Below are 17,316 nucleotides of genomic sequence, written 5' to 3' on the forward strand. Positions count from 1 at the left end.
TTAATCATTTACTTATTGGTAAATGGGAACCTGGAGTTATTGCATGTTTTTTTTGAACAAAAGTACATGTTACAAATACTTGAAGATATGATAGGTTGACTTTACAATGGTAGACACTTTTCACAGAAACATGTTATGACACGTATAGATAATAATTTATTTATTTATTTAATTAATCACACATATTTAAACAGGTTCACAAGATCAGAGATAAAATTACTGTTTTGCATCTTGGTCCTGGTGTATAAAAAACATAATAAAATGGTAATTACAATAATAGGCATATAATAATAGGAATATATCGAAAAACAGGGTAAGACATAAAAATATCAACGTAATGCAAAAACATGGAAACACTATTGATCATCTTATTGTTAATGGTAAAAAAAATAGAAAGGCCTACATGAATAAGAATGATAGGTATACGTATAACCTTATCAACTACAGTATATAAACAATTGCAAAAAAATGTAGGGGCTGAAAGTTGTGAATAATGATCGACAGATAATAATTGTGATGTAAATTACTGAAATAATATGAGTTCAGGGATGGGATGATTATGATATATTACATTTTAGATTTTTTGTATAGAGACTTAAATACATCTAAGGATTGAGGATTTTGGAAATTTGTGGGTAATTTGTTCCATACTTTGGCACTGGCATATTTAAAAAATTGGCAAAAGAGTTGAATATTAAGTTTCGGTAGTACAACATAAGGGAGTAAGCATTACGAGTATTTAATCCATGCCTGTCGAAGTACATTTCTATATCATTACATAATCGGGTTGGGGCAAGACCGTGAACACATTGGTACATAAGGGTTGATAGAAAGTAATCACAGCGATCATCAATGGTTTGCCAGGAAAGTTTATTCATTACGTGGAGACCTGAATTGGTATTTTAGTCATAGTTAGCGGTTACATGACAGGCCGCTCTTTTTTTTAGTTTCAATAAAGGTAATTTCAGTTTGTCAGGGCAGTTTCCCCATACTGAGACACCATAATCAAGACATGGTTGTATAGACGATATAAAGTATTAAGTAAAGTTTTGTTTACAAATTTTGCTAATTTGCCAAGGTAGTAAATCTTGTAAGCAGTTGATTTGCATAAATGTCATATATAATCATTCCGCTTTAAATTTTCATGTATAATAATCCCCAAATGCGTGATAGAATGAACTTGCTCTATGAGTTCATTATCAATATAGATATTAAGACATTCTCTTGACTTTGTAGAATTTAACATTGTCTTCGTTTTACTAACATTTATCTTAAGACGATTTCTCTAATACCAGTTATCTAGTGTGTTTACCATATTTTGTACATTTAGAGTAACATTCTGTAGATTATCGCCAGTAACATAGATAATACATCATCAGCATTAATAGAACATACAGCATTATTAAGGCCTTCTGATATATCGTTGATAACAAATAGAATAATAATAATAATATAATAATAATATAATAATGATATAATAATTGGTAAACCTGAACCTTGAGTGATTGCATATTTTGTTAGAACAAAGTATATATTTAAAAAAAATAGATGCAGTATGATCAGCTGACTCTATATATTGGTAGAAGCTTGTTTCAGTTAAAGTATTCTTAAGAGGCCTTCTGATTGAACTAATGATTTTTAGTCAAATAGGCCATTTCTTTTTCAAAGCTAATTTAACTTGTTAAAAATGATCATCTACGACCAATATCACATTTGTTTCATCGTTGAATTTTAGTGAGATATTCACAGTAGTAGGAGAAAATATGGTTTGAAATCTGGAGTTGGAGCAGAATGTGCAAGGTCTGTTGACAATAGTAAAGTACTATTTCAGATTTTTTTTACAATTATTTTTTTAAAAGCCCACTTTGCTAATTGATTGTTACAATTACATAACAGAAACCTGAATATTATATACAGTTTATCATTATTCATCTTGAAAAGTGCAAGTTTCCAATTGAATATTTTGTTATAAAGGGAAGACATCAAAGAGTTGAACTGGGCAGCACCTTCAGACTGTTTTGCCAAGGTTACTCAGCTTCTCAAACTACCAACATTCCAATATCATGTTCTACTTGGTTTGACTGTTAGCGTAGGAGGCCTTACAGAATCATTGGTAAGACATGTTTGAATGTTAAGATCAGTTTTTGTTCTTGGTGATAGTGGTTTTAAATTTCTAATTGGGTTATTTCTTTTTAGTATCTTTTGATATCTAAGTAGATGGAGTACATTGCTACTGGAAAGTCCCAATGAGTTTTTTTTCACACAGGATGAAATAATTGAAAAATAGATTCAAAATGTGAATTTAGTTGTAACCCCAAAACTTTCAAATCAGAGCAACTTGCAAAACATTTGAATATTAACAGTCAATATTGGACATTCTTTTAAAAACCATTTAGAAAATAAATGAAATATGGGGGAAAAAAAAGTTGAAAAAAATTCAATTCCATTTTGTGTGATTATAGTCCATGAATAGATTAACTAGAAATTTAGCTGATATTGATTGTGATAATATTCTAGAGCTATGCATTTTTCAGGAAGGATTATTTCAGATGACTATGGTGAATCCTTGAGCTAAACAAACTCTGTCCCTGATATCTGTCATCTGTTTTATTTCCAAGTAAATTTGGCAAATTGCCATGATTGCAGGACATCGCATCATTAGTTTGTTATCAATAAAAGCATGTTGACATGCATAATTTCAAAGTTCATAATCAAATATTAACAGAGTTTAATATAGATATTAGTAGGAGGTGAAGGGAGGGGGGGCATAGTCCCCTGTCTTCTTTTGGCCGCTGATGGCCTCTAAATTGTCAACCAGTTTTCATTTTTTGCTTCCTATTTTGTGAACTTGGGAAATTATAATAGATTTTGAAAATAACTTTAAAGTCATATACACTTTCAAAGCATGTACTAATGTGCAATAATTAAGCCCTGCATAATGTACTGACCACCCATACCCTGTATTAAAGCAATTAGTAATTATATCCATATGTACATGTAATATCTTTGTTTTATTTATTTCATTTAGGTCAAGCACTCTGCCCAGTCTCTACTCTCTTTCATCAAGACATGCAACTCAGCCGAAGACCTGACAAGATTCACTGACAACCTTTTAAAGATCTTCACTGACTATCAGAAAGTTGACAGGTTAGTGGACTTAAAAACAGTATTGTCTAAAGTCAGGCTCAAATCCTTGGCATTATGCCTTTCAAATCATTGGAAGTTATTTATTTTAAATCATTCAATCCCCCTGTTATCTACATATGAACACCCCAATTTATACAGTAAAGATTGTTTTTGTAAATTCTGAATTTCCCTGAAATAATAAGTATATATTCGATAATTGCAGGGTTTTGTATATAAACACTGAAAATATGAATAACTTTTAAAAATTCTGATCGGTCTAGATTTTTGTCACCTTGTGACCAAAAAATGATTCTACAGCATCTTTTGTGGACACTGTATATCCCCACTCATTTTGAATAAAAAAAATTGGCAGAGTTTGATTGATGAGCTGTGTTGTGCCATGTCAGAACAAACCTTTAATTTAAGTGGTTTTCCAGAAGATTTTTTCTTATTGATTTTGTTTGTATTATATCTTTTTAGAGTTTCTGTCCCATTAATGAAGATGATCAACCTGCTTCTATCCAGTGGGTGCTTTGAAACCTTTGTAGAGGACACAGAGTAAGAAAATCTTTTTTAATTTTCTCTTTCAAGATAATATTACATGTATAATCACTGTACCTTTAATATTACTCTATCACTAATTCCCAGTGTTTACACATTTTAATGTACATACAACTTTTATCTCATATATTGTTACTGACAATGAATTATCAAAGTCCATTGTTTACTCTGTGCGAATACCACTTATTCTATCTTGATCTAAAAATGTAGCATGATATTGATTGCTGTGTATGCTATATGTACATTTGTGGAGATGTTAAAAGTGGGCCAAAAAGACCATTTCTTATTAAAGGGCGCCATCTGTCATCTACTGGCAGTATATGTTTTTCCAGTGCTCCCATCCACTTTATTAAACATTCACCAAACCAAGTTTCAAACAGGTTTCCTACCAAGCGTAAAGACAGAACAACAAAAGAATATGAGGATCAACAATGCTACATCTTTCTTCCTGGATTTATGCAGCATTCTAACTTTTGTTGTGAATGTTCTTTTTTATGCACCCGTCCTAGACGGGACGTATTATGGTATTGCGCTTGGCGTCTGTCTGTCTGTCTGTCCGTTAACTTTTCCTTGTTCACGCGATAACTTTATTTTGACTTAACCTAGGCTCATATAATTTGATGTGTATGATATTAGCATGGATCCCTGGATGCCTATTGATTTTGAGGTCAAAAGGTCAAAGGTCAAGGTCACAGTGACATATTTTCATCTTACCCTTCTGTAGTCCTGGTAAACGCGATTTAACTTAATCTAGGCTAACATACATGTAATTTGGTGTGTATGATACTAGTATGAATCCCAGGAAGCCTATTGATTTTGAGGTCAAAAGATCAAGGTCACAGTCACATGTTTTCATCTTACCCTTCTGAAGTCCTTGTTAATTTGATAACTTCAATTTGCACTTTATCTAGGCTCATATAATTTGGTGTGTATGATACTAGCATAGATCCCAGCAATTATATTGATTTTGAGGACAGAAGGTCAAAGGTGAAGTCGCCACCTTCCACTTTTCTTGCTTGACCAATAACTCCATTTTCCGCGTTACAGGCGGGCGTATTATGTGCTCGCCTTAGTGACACTCTTGTTTTCATATAGCCATTCAAATGATAGATGTATGGTCACAATTGCGATCATTGTGATGAGTTTAATTCATATATTATTTTCTATTATTAGTATGTACACATCTTCATATTTACCATTATTATAATTATTATTATTATTTCATGTATGACCATTATAATCACACTCTTTATTGTCCTCTCAATTTTGTTTTCTAGTCATCCATTCCCACTGAACCTACTCCAAATGGTTAAGAAGGAGGTAGCCAAGACAGGTGATGCCCAAAAACTTCTCACAAGCATTGAAGTGTAAGTTACTTCACCAATTATTAACCCTAAAATGGCCGGGGGGGTGAATCAACCCCCCCTCAACATTTTCTGCGATCATTCCGCCGCGCGAAATTTTTTGACCGCGCCACTCGTAGAGTTTATACTTTTAAGTCTCTCGCATCTTTTGAGACCAAATTTACCATTATTTTTACTTTAAACAGCTGAAAGCAATTGATTTTAGCATAATTATGCTTCAAAAAGGTTGTGCAATAAATCTGGTGAAAAAAACAAAGAAAAACAAAAGGTTGAAAAACAAAGAAATACATAAGAAATTCATAAAACAATAAAATACATAAGAAATTGATTTCCAAACCGAAGTTTTTTTAAATTGCAATTGTTAAGAATGCTACAAAGAATATTTTTACCAAAAATTAGCATTCTAGGAGCTTTATTTAGTGAATTAGAGCAAAAAGTATGATTTATGCATAAATTAGCATAATTAATTCATATAAAATAAAATCTCATTATTTTGGAAAATTTTACCATACAGCCTTGTAGATTACATCACACACTACCAGCTTGCAAATTTTTGCGGCGCTCGCGCGATCGGCGGCCGAGATCTCAGGGGGGGGGTTGAATCACCCCCCCCCCCCCCCCCCCCCCCCCCCGGCCACAGAACAGCCCAAAAAGCCCGGCCTAGTTAGGGTTAAATATCTCCACTATATATAAGGATTGAAAGATGTCCAAAACAAACTATCACTAAAATCATTTGTCATTTTTAGCTTTATAATTGAAAATAATGTGATTCATATAGACCAAAGAAACTTGACAGTTTTTTCAGTCAGTTTGATTGAATTGCTTCTGAGAAAACTCAGCATCAGTAGCATGGGGAGGGGGTGAGATTTTGGCAGCTGTCTTTCCAATATGCGGTTTCTTTAAATCATATGTGTACATTAGGTATCTTTAATAGCAATAATCCCATTAATGAGGGTTTCACTGGGGTTTATCCGCTTCCGCATTGTTTATCTATGATTAGAGGATTGGATGTGAATTTACACTGAGCAAGGGAAGCATTTCATGAAAGGACTTGTCGGACAGTTTATCCGACAAGTCCCATTTTATCCGACAGTTACCATAGTAACAGTGCTCCTCAGCCAATCAAAATCAAGGTAAGTTGTCAGATCTGACAACTTGGCAGATGAAAGTGTTGATGAAATGCTTCCCAGGAATCTTGGTGAAAGGCATCACTAAACATGACGCAAGACTTTTAAAGTACCTAAGTAATAAGCAGTACACTGTACATGTCATTGAGTAAAAATGGGCAATCTTGAGCCCAGGACAGAGCCTTGTGGAATGCTTTCATCTCTACTTTGCTATCTTTGCAACTAAATGCCTAGTACATTTATCATGGACTTCTGATACCCTATTAATGCAAAGTGTGATTTTATTTCAGATTCTGTGGCATGATTCAGTTTGTTGGTGAGCCTCGAAAGAAGAGTCTAGTTCAACTCATGGTTTTCCTCTGTCATAAATACCCAAAGGTAAGAACATATTCATCATTAACCTGTTGGAGACAGACTGAATATATACATGTACTAGCCTTCATCAGATGATGTGGGCTGATTGCCGCTTTTACAGCATGTGCAGTGACGATCAGTGTACATTGCCTGACGAAGGCAAGTAGTTCGCAGCTGAAACATCACAACTCTCATTTTCCTAATTTGTGTGACAATTGATTAAGTTCTACTCATCTTCATCTCTTCGCAACAATGATCAACATCTTCTGTATTATGAATACCTGTATACCTTTATTTGAGAATAGTAAACTCATGAAGAAGAAAATAAAATTTGTTAATTTCACACTTCATGATTAAAACAAATTTTTACTTTTTGAAAAACAAGAGTAAGATATTTTTTCCCATAATGACCTGATTAAATTATTACACACATCTGTTAAAATCCCCAGATAAGAGGAACGACTGCTAATAGACTGTATGAGACATTGATGGTATATGATGACATTGTGGATGAAGAGAAACAAGAGGAGGTCATGACAATACTCATGGAAACAAACTGGTAAGTTATAACTCTGGTGGACATTGTGGGATTGATACAGTGATAATCTAATGCATGTGGTTTTAATCCATTGAAGACTGAATGATTTTGCTATAAGTTACAATGTATAACCCATGTTTTTCTAGACTTCAGCCTGCATATATGCGGGCACAGACTCAAATGGGTTAAATTAAAGATGCCATTGAATTTACGTTGATATTTTTATTTTCTTGGAGAAATCCTGATTGGCAGTTTATATAGTAACTTTGTCCAAAATTCAAATCATCAAACTCACTGATTTAGTTGTTGATTCATTTTGTCAGACAGAAATAGCCAGAGCTTTATTATACACCGAGTGGTCTATTATTCATCAAGGTGTCTATGACGTTAGGTGTTGTGGCTCAGTGGATAAGTCTCTGGACATTGAACCACAAGGTCCAGGGTTTGAATCCCACTGCAGCACTAAACGTCTATCTACAATTGCCACTCTCCACTGAGGTGTAGTAAATGGGTACTTGGTAGGAAGAAACTCCTTGAATGCTTGATAAGAATAGCTGTACTTAAGCCAGGCTAATGGCATGCAGCGCTTAGAAAGCATTGCTTTATTAAGGGCTGTATAAATGATGCATATTATTGATTTGTCAGTTTTGCTTGTTACGTCTTCCATGTTCCAGTACGTAATTTAGCTTTTCTATATTGTCTATCCCTCACATCACAGGCAAGAATCACAGGCCAATTGTAGACCAATCAGAAACCATGTATGTGACCTGCTGGGAGTACCACAGCCTGTTCTAAAGGTATGTTCTTTACTCTCTACATGGAAACCCACATTTTATTTTTTGAATATTTTGAATATTGTTAAAGTGGAATCCAACCCAAATAAAAACTTGTGTTTATAAGAAAAAGAAAAATCAGACAAGTTGATAGGTGAAATATTGAACAATATTGGACAAACAACAAGAAAGCTATGAATTTTTAAAAGTTGTAAATATTGGTAATCACTATACCCATGGAGACTTCAAATTGGCTTTGTATGGGATGTCATAGTGATGTAAGGCAAGGACTACTCTTCCATGTACTCCAATGCATATTATGGCTAAAATCGTTTTCCCAAAAGTTTTATTTCAAATTATATTTTTCTGTCAGGAGGACATAAAACAATATACTACCAGGATTATATTTAGATTACTGCCCCAGGGGAATGGGTACTTAGGAGAAAACCACAAATCCCTGATAATAAAGTACATGGCCTATGGGAAAGTTGTCCTTGTCCCTTGTCATAATTTACTTACCCAGTTGCCAATTTGAAATCTACATATTATTAGTTATCTCAATTTTAAAGCAGCTATAACTTTCTTATTGCTTATCTGATTTCTTTCAATCGTTCACCATTCTGTTTAATTTATTTTTCTCCTTCCCAACACAACATTTTATGGCCAAGGCTGGATTCCCCTTTAAGGATATGATGGGGTGGATTTATATGCACTACTTTTTGTGTTGGTGATAAACTGATTTTAGTTGTTGGGGCATGCATGATAATAGATATTTCAAAGCTTTGAATGATACAGATGAAGTTGTCATATACAAGGTCAGTCTATGTGATTTCTACGCATGTGCATTCACATTATTCACAATCACAGTCACACCACAGTTGCACTCACAGTAGCCTACTGAGTAGATCCTCAACATTCTAAAGAGTATATGAATTCTGAAAATTCTGTCATGATAAAGATAATACAAGCTTTAATTGTATTTATCTAATCATGAAAACAGGATTGAAATACCAATAATGAGGGGGGGGGAATATTTTAATTGTATCATTAGAGATCAACCAAGTCTGTGTGTGTGTTTTTTTTAAATATGAGTGCACCCCTGTACAGATATAAAAAAATATTACACAAATTGTTTGTGAAGGGACATGGACATGAATAGTTTTATTCACATTCCAGCCTCAATTGATATGTCGAAAATAAACAGATAAGAGGTGGCTGCAATAGAAATTTTCATTATTCATAACTGGAATAATCATTTCTTTTATCCTCATGTCAAAGAACCCTGGAAAAGTTAAGAAGCAAGAGGATGCTAATGACCAAATGGAAAGTTATAAAGGTAACTGTTACAAACTTTCTCTTTCTCTAACATTATCTCTTCTAAAAGAAATGTACACACAGTTGTTCACAATGTCATCTCTTTCTGAGACTCATAATTGTTCTTAAAGTTTATCACCTGTTATTTGCTTGTCATTTCCTTCCAGTTGCTTTTCTAATTTCTGACTCTACTTTCTTTTCAATTTTCTTTGCCATTTTTTTCCTTTTAAGCATTTGCTTTGCCCATATTGAATTATTGTATTTTTACATTGTCCTTTTTTTCATGATTTATTCCAACAATTATTTTTGTCTTTTTTTTTGTTTCATGAATGAAAGTAAAATTTTTATTTTTATTTCTCTTTTTTTTCCTCATCTTACAGATCTTGTGTCAAGATTGGGCTACTGAGGAATGAATCTTAGTTATTTATTTCCATGAAGTGCTGCTGCCTCATACTTTAGTACCATTTTTACCTGAATAAGACATGAAAGAAATGTCATTGCATTATATAGAATTAAATTATTACCAATAAAGTGATATGAGCCAACATTCCTTACAAGAGAGAAAAAAAAGGTTTTGCAAACAATAATTGTGATGTATATATATTTTTTTGTTTTATGAAGCTATTTGTAAAGTTACTTATTAATTCGTCAATGTCTGGAACTTGTCTTGGGGGTTAAAAGCCATATTTCCAATTAATTTGATTCCCATTTGTTGAAGTTGAAATCTGATCTTTGTTGGTAAAACAGGATATTGCAAACAAATAACAAGCAGCTGAATGCAGTGTTGATAATTTTTGAAAATTTGACGACGGTCATTTGAAATTTATTCCCACTTAGATGAAACACCATGAAAGGCCAAGAACATGTCACTAGTGATGTGTAAAGTGACAAACACAGCACACAGCTTTACGATAAAACCCCCAGTATTTCTATTGCCAGAATATTTGATAGAACATACGAATAATGTCTAGCATTTCATTTAAGATTTCTTGTTTGAAACCAATTAAAACCCCAATTGTTTTGAAACATCTTGAGAGTTGATTTAATGTACAGCTTGGGAAATCATTTTAGACCATGTCCTATGGGAACTTACTTGGAAATTGGTCTGATATTATTTCCCAAACTGTGTCGTGGACCCAAATTATCATCTATTTATTGAAGATTCAATTTTACAATATTATTATACTATCTTCATATCAAGCAGCCCTATTGTCATAAGGAGAAGAAGCGATCACTTCATCACAGGTGAATGCCTTTAAGTCTTGTTGAAATGTTCCCATGAGTGCTTCTGCAATTTCACCTGTGCATTTTTGAGGAATTCTCTGTGGATCATATACAGAAAATAACATTAAGAAAAGAAATCCTACATTAAACCTACCTATGCAGATTTATATTCAGACATTTAAATGCACACATAGTGTTGGAAGTGTTGTTAAACCTCAATCAATCTATAAATCTGTTGAGATTAGATTACACTTGAATAGAATATTAGAGAGTGATTACATTGCAGGCAACGTAATTCTTCTGTATTTATTTTTAATTGGGGGGGGGGTGAGGCGACCAGATTGAAAACAAGTGTTTCCGAAAATTGCCTGTATTAAGTTTGAAAAATGTGCATTGAATTTGCCTTTATCTTTTCTTATGTTATCTATTTGTAATACTTCAGATAATCATTATTGTGCTGTGTGTGATGTACAGATATAATTTTCTTAAGACTAAAGTTGTCTAAAAATAAATATGCTTTTGATGTGTATTCTTTTCCAAGGCAGTCCTCCTCATGTACATATCTTTTTAAATGATCAAAGTTGTATTTAATTGATGTGTAGAGTTTCTATCATGTTAAGTGTACATTATATTAGTGTGATATTCCATGTATTATTATTATGTTGTAGATTGTATTCTGTAACTTGTCTGGTCAAAGACATAGATAGTCAGAATCTATTTCTTTGTTTGTTTGAAGGAATAATAAGATGATTGCGAATGTTATTATTGAATATTGGAAAAGTTGGCTTCGGCCAAGTTTGATACAAGCCCAGCTTGCTGCCTTACATAATTTGTTTTATATTTCAGGCAATAAAATATATATTCAAAATATGAACTTAAAGATGTTCTTCATGTATCTCAAAGGATAGATTCAAACTCATCTAAACAAAGTAGTAACTTTTCAGTAAACTAATGCTCAAATTCACTGTAAACATTGATGTCACTGGTCTTTAACTTTCTTGTGTTGGTTGAAATTTCCTATCTCTGATCTCATTGAGTAGACACTGCCCTCTCCATTTATTTAATCTCTTGCATTTGATTTGATTTTAATTTCAATTTTTCATCTAATTTAATTCATTTTTATCCATATGTCACTCTTTTGACAAATTAGATCTTGGCTCCAAAAATATACAGAAAAATGCTCTGTCCCTGAAAAAGAGAATTTTTATAAATCATATTTTGTTACATGCACTTATGGAATATTGATAATAAAAAGTGCCATGGTTGCTCTCAAAATTAAGGCTTAGACTTATTTTCATAGACTGAAATTTAGTCAATAACTCAGTTTTCGATAGAAAGCGATGTAATACCTTATGGAACCAAGCTCTTCAACTAAAGTTTAACCCTTTCCACGCGTACTTCGCACCAATGCACACTCGGTGCCGTGCGAACTTCGCATTTCACACTCAACAAACAATGCATCGTTTCCCTCCCTGAAAATAATTCAGTACAGATGGGTTCATGGTCCAGTGCACAAAGAGTTAATCAATCAAGCATCATCAAATAAATGAACCTAAAATAAAGAGATTTACATATACATTATGTGGTGTATAGCATCATTGATTTATCATTATTAATGAGCACAATTTAATGACTCTGTATGCTTAGTATTGGGTCTTGTGACAGTGAATAATCTGAATTGGACAAATATGCATTGCATTGGAGCAGGACTAGTACGCCTACTCTATAGATGAAATGTCGTGCAGAATGTACTAAATCATCCAGATTAAATGGGGTTACCAGGAGAGTTTTTCAGGAAGTGATCTATCAGTGATTTTTCACTGAAGATTGTTATAAACTACTGAAATACTTACTCCTGATTGGCTGATAGCAAGTTTAATGGTGGTTGATATTACTGCAAAGCTGTATCATGAAAATCTCCCCAGTATATCATTGTATGTTTGTGAATATACATGTAAAATTAATGCAATTAATATCAGCTGTGTGATATTGAAATGAGGAACTGACTCTGTTTTATGAAAGATGATTATGTATGTATTCCTGCCAATGAATGAGATTACAAGTCATATGTTGATTTTGTTGTTGTATTTCTTCTGCAACTGATACTTGAGACGATAAATTCTAGAATGGCTGGGGTTTTTAGTGGATGGTTAGTTATTTTAATGACACTGCTCTATTAGCTAAACTTTATATTCAAATGTATTAGCTGTTGTACCATATTTTGTTTGAAAAAAACAAACATCCTCACCTTTCTGAGGTTTCCTGCATGTATAATTTGCAACATTAAATAGAGAGATAGAGGGAGAAAGAGATGAGAGAAAGAAAAAATAAAGAGGGGGGGGGGGGGAGTGATCTAGTGGAGGGACAACAATAGGAGAGTGGAGTGGAGAGGGAGAGAATGGGTGTTAGATAAAAGTAATGCTTATGTTTTGTGTGGGTAAATTCAGAGAGGAAGAGACAGTAATGTTAGATTAGAGTTATCAAAGAATAACTAAAACATATTTTTAAAAATAGAGAAGAAGAGATTAAAATGAGCAATAAAGAAAGATGGAATAAAGAGAAGAAGAAAGAGGCCTAAGATTTGAAGAGACTGGAATGAATATTAATGGGTTCTATAAATCTTCCATTTAATAATCTGTGAGATGTAAATGAATATCATTCATTGCTAATCTTTATTAAAAAATAGCATTTGGCTCTTGGAACTGACAAAATAGCTGATGCAAAATGAGAATGAAAGTATTAGAACATTGGTAATTAGTATCAGTTATATTTGATAGCATTAGGGCTATATCATTCGTCTTTAACAAACGTCATTTCAAGGAGGAAATGTGGTCATCATTTACAAATTGACAAACATAAATTTATGTAGACCCACCAATGTTTATTTACAGTATAGTCAACCACGTAGCCAGGATTTAATTTTGGAGGGGGCAGTAAGTGCACGCGAAGCGTGTTCTTACAGAGCTCGCTCCCTAGGAGGGAGGGTTCAGGGGGGGGGAGTAGTTTTCGATATCTCATCAAATTCAAGTCAAAAGGAGGCGTCTATAGTACCCTTATCAACTCGAATATTGATTTTCTATGATTAAAACAAAATTGTTTTCGAAAGAAATTATGAGCGCCCCAAAAATGGGAAAAGATTGAAGAATTTGAAATAATTCCTCTTACCGCGCCAAGCGCGGAAGCTTAAAGGGTTTTATATAAAAATAGAGAACAGAAATGATTATGCCTACCTTGGTCACATCAGATTTGATTGTAAAAGTGTATCCACATTAAATTTTGTTAACTCAAGTCGCAAAACAGAGTAGAAGACGGCCCGGGTATATACAGGAAGGAAATAGGCGCTATTCCTTCCCGCGAATGGCGTTGAAGCTCTAAATATTCAAAAAAATTCTCTGAAAATTTAACCTGTTCTAAGTTTGATATTTCTTAGATTATATACAGTGCGTCCCAGAAAAAACGAAACCGAGATTTATCGATGATTTATCATAACTTAATCACAAATACAATAGACAAGTGACCTACCATTGTAAAGCTTAGAATCTCCTCTTTCATCTGAAACTACTTACATTATTTCTCATTCACGTATGAGTGAGCAAAAACCATTTGAAGAGGGGATACCAAAAAGTCACTTGGCGGGCTGTATCTGGGTTTCAAAAAGAAAACCACATTTTTAGAAAGTTCAATATCTGCTCTTTAATTTGATACCTCAATTACAGAAAATGGTCGAGAAATAATAAAGTTCTGGTTATTTGAAATAAGGCTTGAATTTCAATAATTTCATAAAATGATTAGGTTTTACAGGCTAGCGTTCTGGGTCACTCGACACTCCGTTTTGTTGACGATTAGCCATGCATTAAGTCTTTTGTTAACCGTGCGATAGCTTCTGTGGGAAACCGGTGAAAACACGTTTATTTAATGAAATTATGGAAATACAAGCATTGTTTCGAGGGGACAGAACTTTTTTACCTCTTGACCATTTTCTGTGATTACATAATGGTAAGTTTCGGTCATGTTCGCTCATTTGGTGTACGTAGCAGACGATGCTACCCTGCTCGTATATAGTATACTTACGCAGACCCTTTTGCAAATCAAAATCAATTCCGGACTCGATATTTGCTCCTCAAACTGTAGCTTTATTATAAATATCAGTAGGCAAAGCTTTATAGTACAAGAAAATTGTTACTTTCAACATATAAATGCGTTAATTAAGTTTATTTGGACTGTATTAATTGTTTCAAATGAAAATGAAAAGGGTCTAGGAATAGAAACTATCATACGTTAGTCACGTGACGTTGTACACAGAAATATGCCATGTTCTGCCTGCTTATATCTCAAAGTTTGGGAGAAAAATGAGATGTAACCATTATCAAACTGTAGGTAATCTATTTAGCATTGAGATGACAATCAATCTCGACCTTTCTGACCCTCAAGGATATTCCAGGGGGAAAACAAAGGTGCCAGCGTCTTGAAAAGATGGGTGGTTTTAGACCGTTAGCCATATAGCAAAAGTTGTGAACATGAACACTTTCAAATGAACAGCGAGACGTTAATGGTGAATTAATTGTGATAATATTTACATCAAATTAATGGAATTGGACACAATTTTCACACTATTATCAATCTGGTGTGAGATTATTAATAGTTATAAAGATATACCCGGATTTCTGCAATATTACGTTCATGAAAACCACTGTTCCCTGTCAGTGTTGAAGCTGTGTGTGAGGACTTTCGGACACTCAAATGCACGCGACTAACCATTATGAGGTATCAAATAAAAGAGCAGATATTGAACTTTTTAGGCATGTGATTTTCTTTTTGAAATTCAGATACCCCCGCCAAATGAGTTTTTGGTATCCTTTCTTCAAATTGTTTTTTTTTGCTCACTCATGCGTGAATGAAAAATTATTTCAGTAATTTTAGATGAAAGAGGAGATTCTAAGCTTTACAATGGTAGGTCACTTGCCTATTGTATTTGTGATTAAGTTATGATAAATCATCGATAAATATCGGTTTCGTTTTTTCTGGGACGCACTGTATAAGAAGAAAAACGAGCTCAAAATGTGAAAGGGATGATGCAAGCTAGGAGAGGGACTTCTCCTTCCCAATTAAGCATGCTCGTGAAGCACGGAAACCTTTGATTTATTTTGGAAACAAATTGTGTAATTTCGCTCATATTAAGCGCTTCGTTTTGATTAAGAAACTTTAGTGATATTCTAAATTTCAAATCAATGGCGCAAAACAAGACATGGATGTGCAGCGATATAGAATAAAGTTTAATATCGTACATCCTCTTGCATAGGCCTATAGCACGGTACGTACGAATTTAATGCTTCCCCTTTGAGTTTGAGCAGATCGATACTTTGCCAAAAATTATTTGCTGAAAAGCGGAAGAATTTGGGGACTCCGGGAGTGACAGTAATGTTTACCCGCTCCGTACAACGTCTGAGCCAAACTTTTGTGTCAATGCAATATTTGAAAAAAAAAGTAGAAAAAAGTTGTGGGAAACCGTGAAAGGGAATTAATGGCAATTTTGATATTTTTTCCCGCACGGAGCGCGGAAGCAAAATTCGATCTGTATGAGAGAGAAGAACATCTCGTTTAGGTTTTTATTCTTTTAACCAATAAAGAAGGGAAAAACAACAAAGCTATTTATATACCTTTCTTCCCTTTTCTCCTTTCGCTTTTTCTTTTTCTCATATTTTTTCTTTTTTTGGGAGCGTTTTTTTTTTTTTTTTTTTTTTTTTTTTTTTGGGGGGGGGGGGCTGACCGCCCCCCTGGCTAGGCGCCTGAGTATAGTCTGGAAAATAATTGTCAAGAAATGTAAGAATAGAGAGAGCGAGAGAAAAATATAGGCTACACATGCATTATGAGTTTTTTAGGGGTATTAAAGTTATTACACAAAGTTATCAATTATTTATTTTTTATGTAGTTTTCTATATTGTTATGATATATTGTATTCTTCATCTCTGTGTATACTTATTGTTTAGGCCACTGGAAACCAACTTTCTTTGTATGCATACATTACCCAATCAGAACAAAATCTTGAATCTCACGGTAAATAAATCAAATGAGATATAAGCTAAAGTTTTGTAGGGACTTTTCTGTTTAAATATAGTGTCTAGATTTATGGTCGTCACACAATTAGACTATTTATAGAGGTGCTTATCTATTCACTCAAGCAAATCAGATTGAATATCATTTTTAAAAAGTCATATTTTTAAGAAAAAAATAAGATTTTCACTGTCGCAGATGCTCATCCCATCATAGCAGCGTATACCAGCGCAGTAGCGCAAAGGCACATTGCGAGACGCGCAGGTTCCATGACAATTGCTCCGCCGACATTTGCTCCGCCGACAATTGCTACGCAAAATACGACAACTGCTCCGCCGACAATTGCTCCGGACAGTTGCTCCGCCGACAGTTGCTCCGTCGACACTTGCTCCGCCGATATTTGCTCCGTCGACACTTGCTCCGCCGATATTTGCTCCGCCGATATTTGCTCCGCCGATATTTGCTCCGTCGACATCTGCTCCGCCGAAAATTGCTCCGCCGACAATTGCTCCGCCGATAATTGCTCCGCCGACATCTGCTCCGATTATACGACAATTGCTCCGCCGATATTTGCTCCGCCGAAAATTGCTCCGATTTTACGACAATTGCTCCGCGACAATTGCTCCGCCGATATTTTCTCCGCCGAAAATTTCTCCGATTATACGACAATTGTTCCGCGACAATTGCTCCGCCGATATTTTCTCCGCCGAAAATTGCTCCGATTACATGACAATGCATGACCATCTTATTTGCTTATTGTTGTTTTGTTCTTGTTATTCGTTAATGTTTTATTCATTTCATTCTCCCCCTATCATCACAGCTCCCTGCTGCTGCCACTTGACAAATTGTAATGGAGAAGGGGAATGACACACTCCTCATTGAAA

General features: G+C 34.2%; 1 protein-coding gene across 2 annotated transcripts in view; it reads left to right on the forward strand.

The window, feature by feature from the left end:
• LOC129269374 (tubulin-specific chaperone D-like) overlaps positions 1-12,447 on the forward strand; it is a 41,463-nt gene extending 29,016 nt beyond the window's left edge. The window contains exons 27-36 of one of the 2 annotated variants that reach the window (XR_010294885.1): positions 1,975-2,113; positions 3,029-3,147; positions 3,607-3,684; positions 4,965-5,054; positions 6,469-6,556; positions 6,982-7,091; positions 7,789-7,867; positions 9,122-9,179; positions 9,538-11,757; positions 11,900-12,447. Coding sequence is in view for 1 of the 2 variants with exons in the window: in XM_064105669.1 (XP_063961739.1) it covers positions 1,975-2,113; positions 3,029-3,147; positions 3,607-3,684; positions 4,965-5,054; positions 6,469-6,556; positions 6,982-7,091; positions 7,789-7,867; positions 9,122-9,179; positions 9,538-9,563 (787 nt within the window). In the remaining variant the exon portion in view is untranslated. Of the gene's footprint in view, positions 1-1,974; positions 2,114-3,028; positions 3,148-3,606; positions 3,685-4,964; positions 5,055-6,468; positions 6,557-6,981; positions 7,092-7,788; positions 7,868-9,121; positions 9,180-9,537 lie in introns of both variants that reach the window. The other variant, XM_064105669.1, reaches the window with a different exon arrangement.
• The last annotated feature ends 4,869 nt before the right edge of the window (positions 12,448-17,316 follow it).

The sequence above is a fragment of the Lytechinus pictus genome, chromosome 10 (genome assembly GCF_037042905.1).
Source record: "Lytechinus pictus isolate F3 Inbred chromosome 10, Lp3.0, whole genome shotgun sequence".
NCBI lineage: Eukaryota > Metazoa > Echinodermata > Echinoidea > Temnopleuroida > Toxopneustidae > Lytechinus > Lytechinus pictus.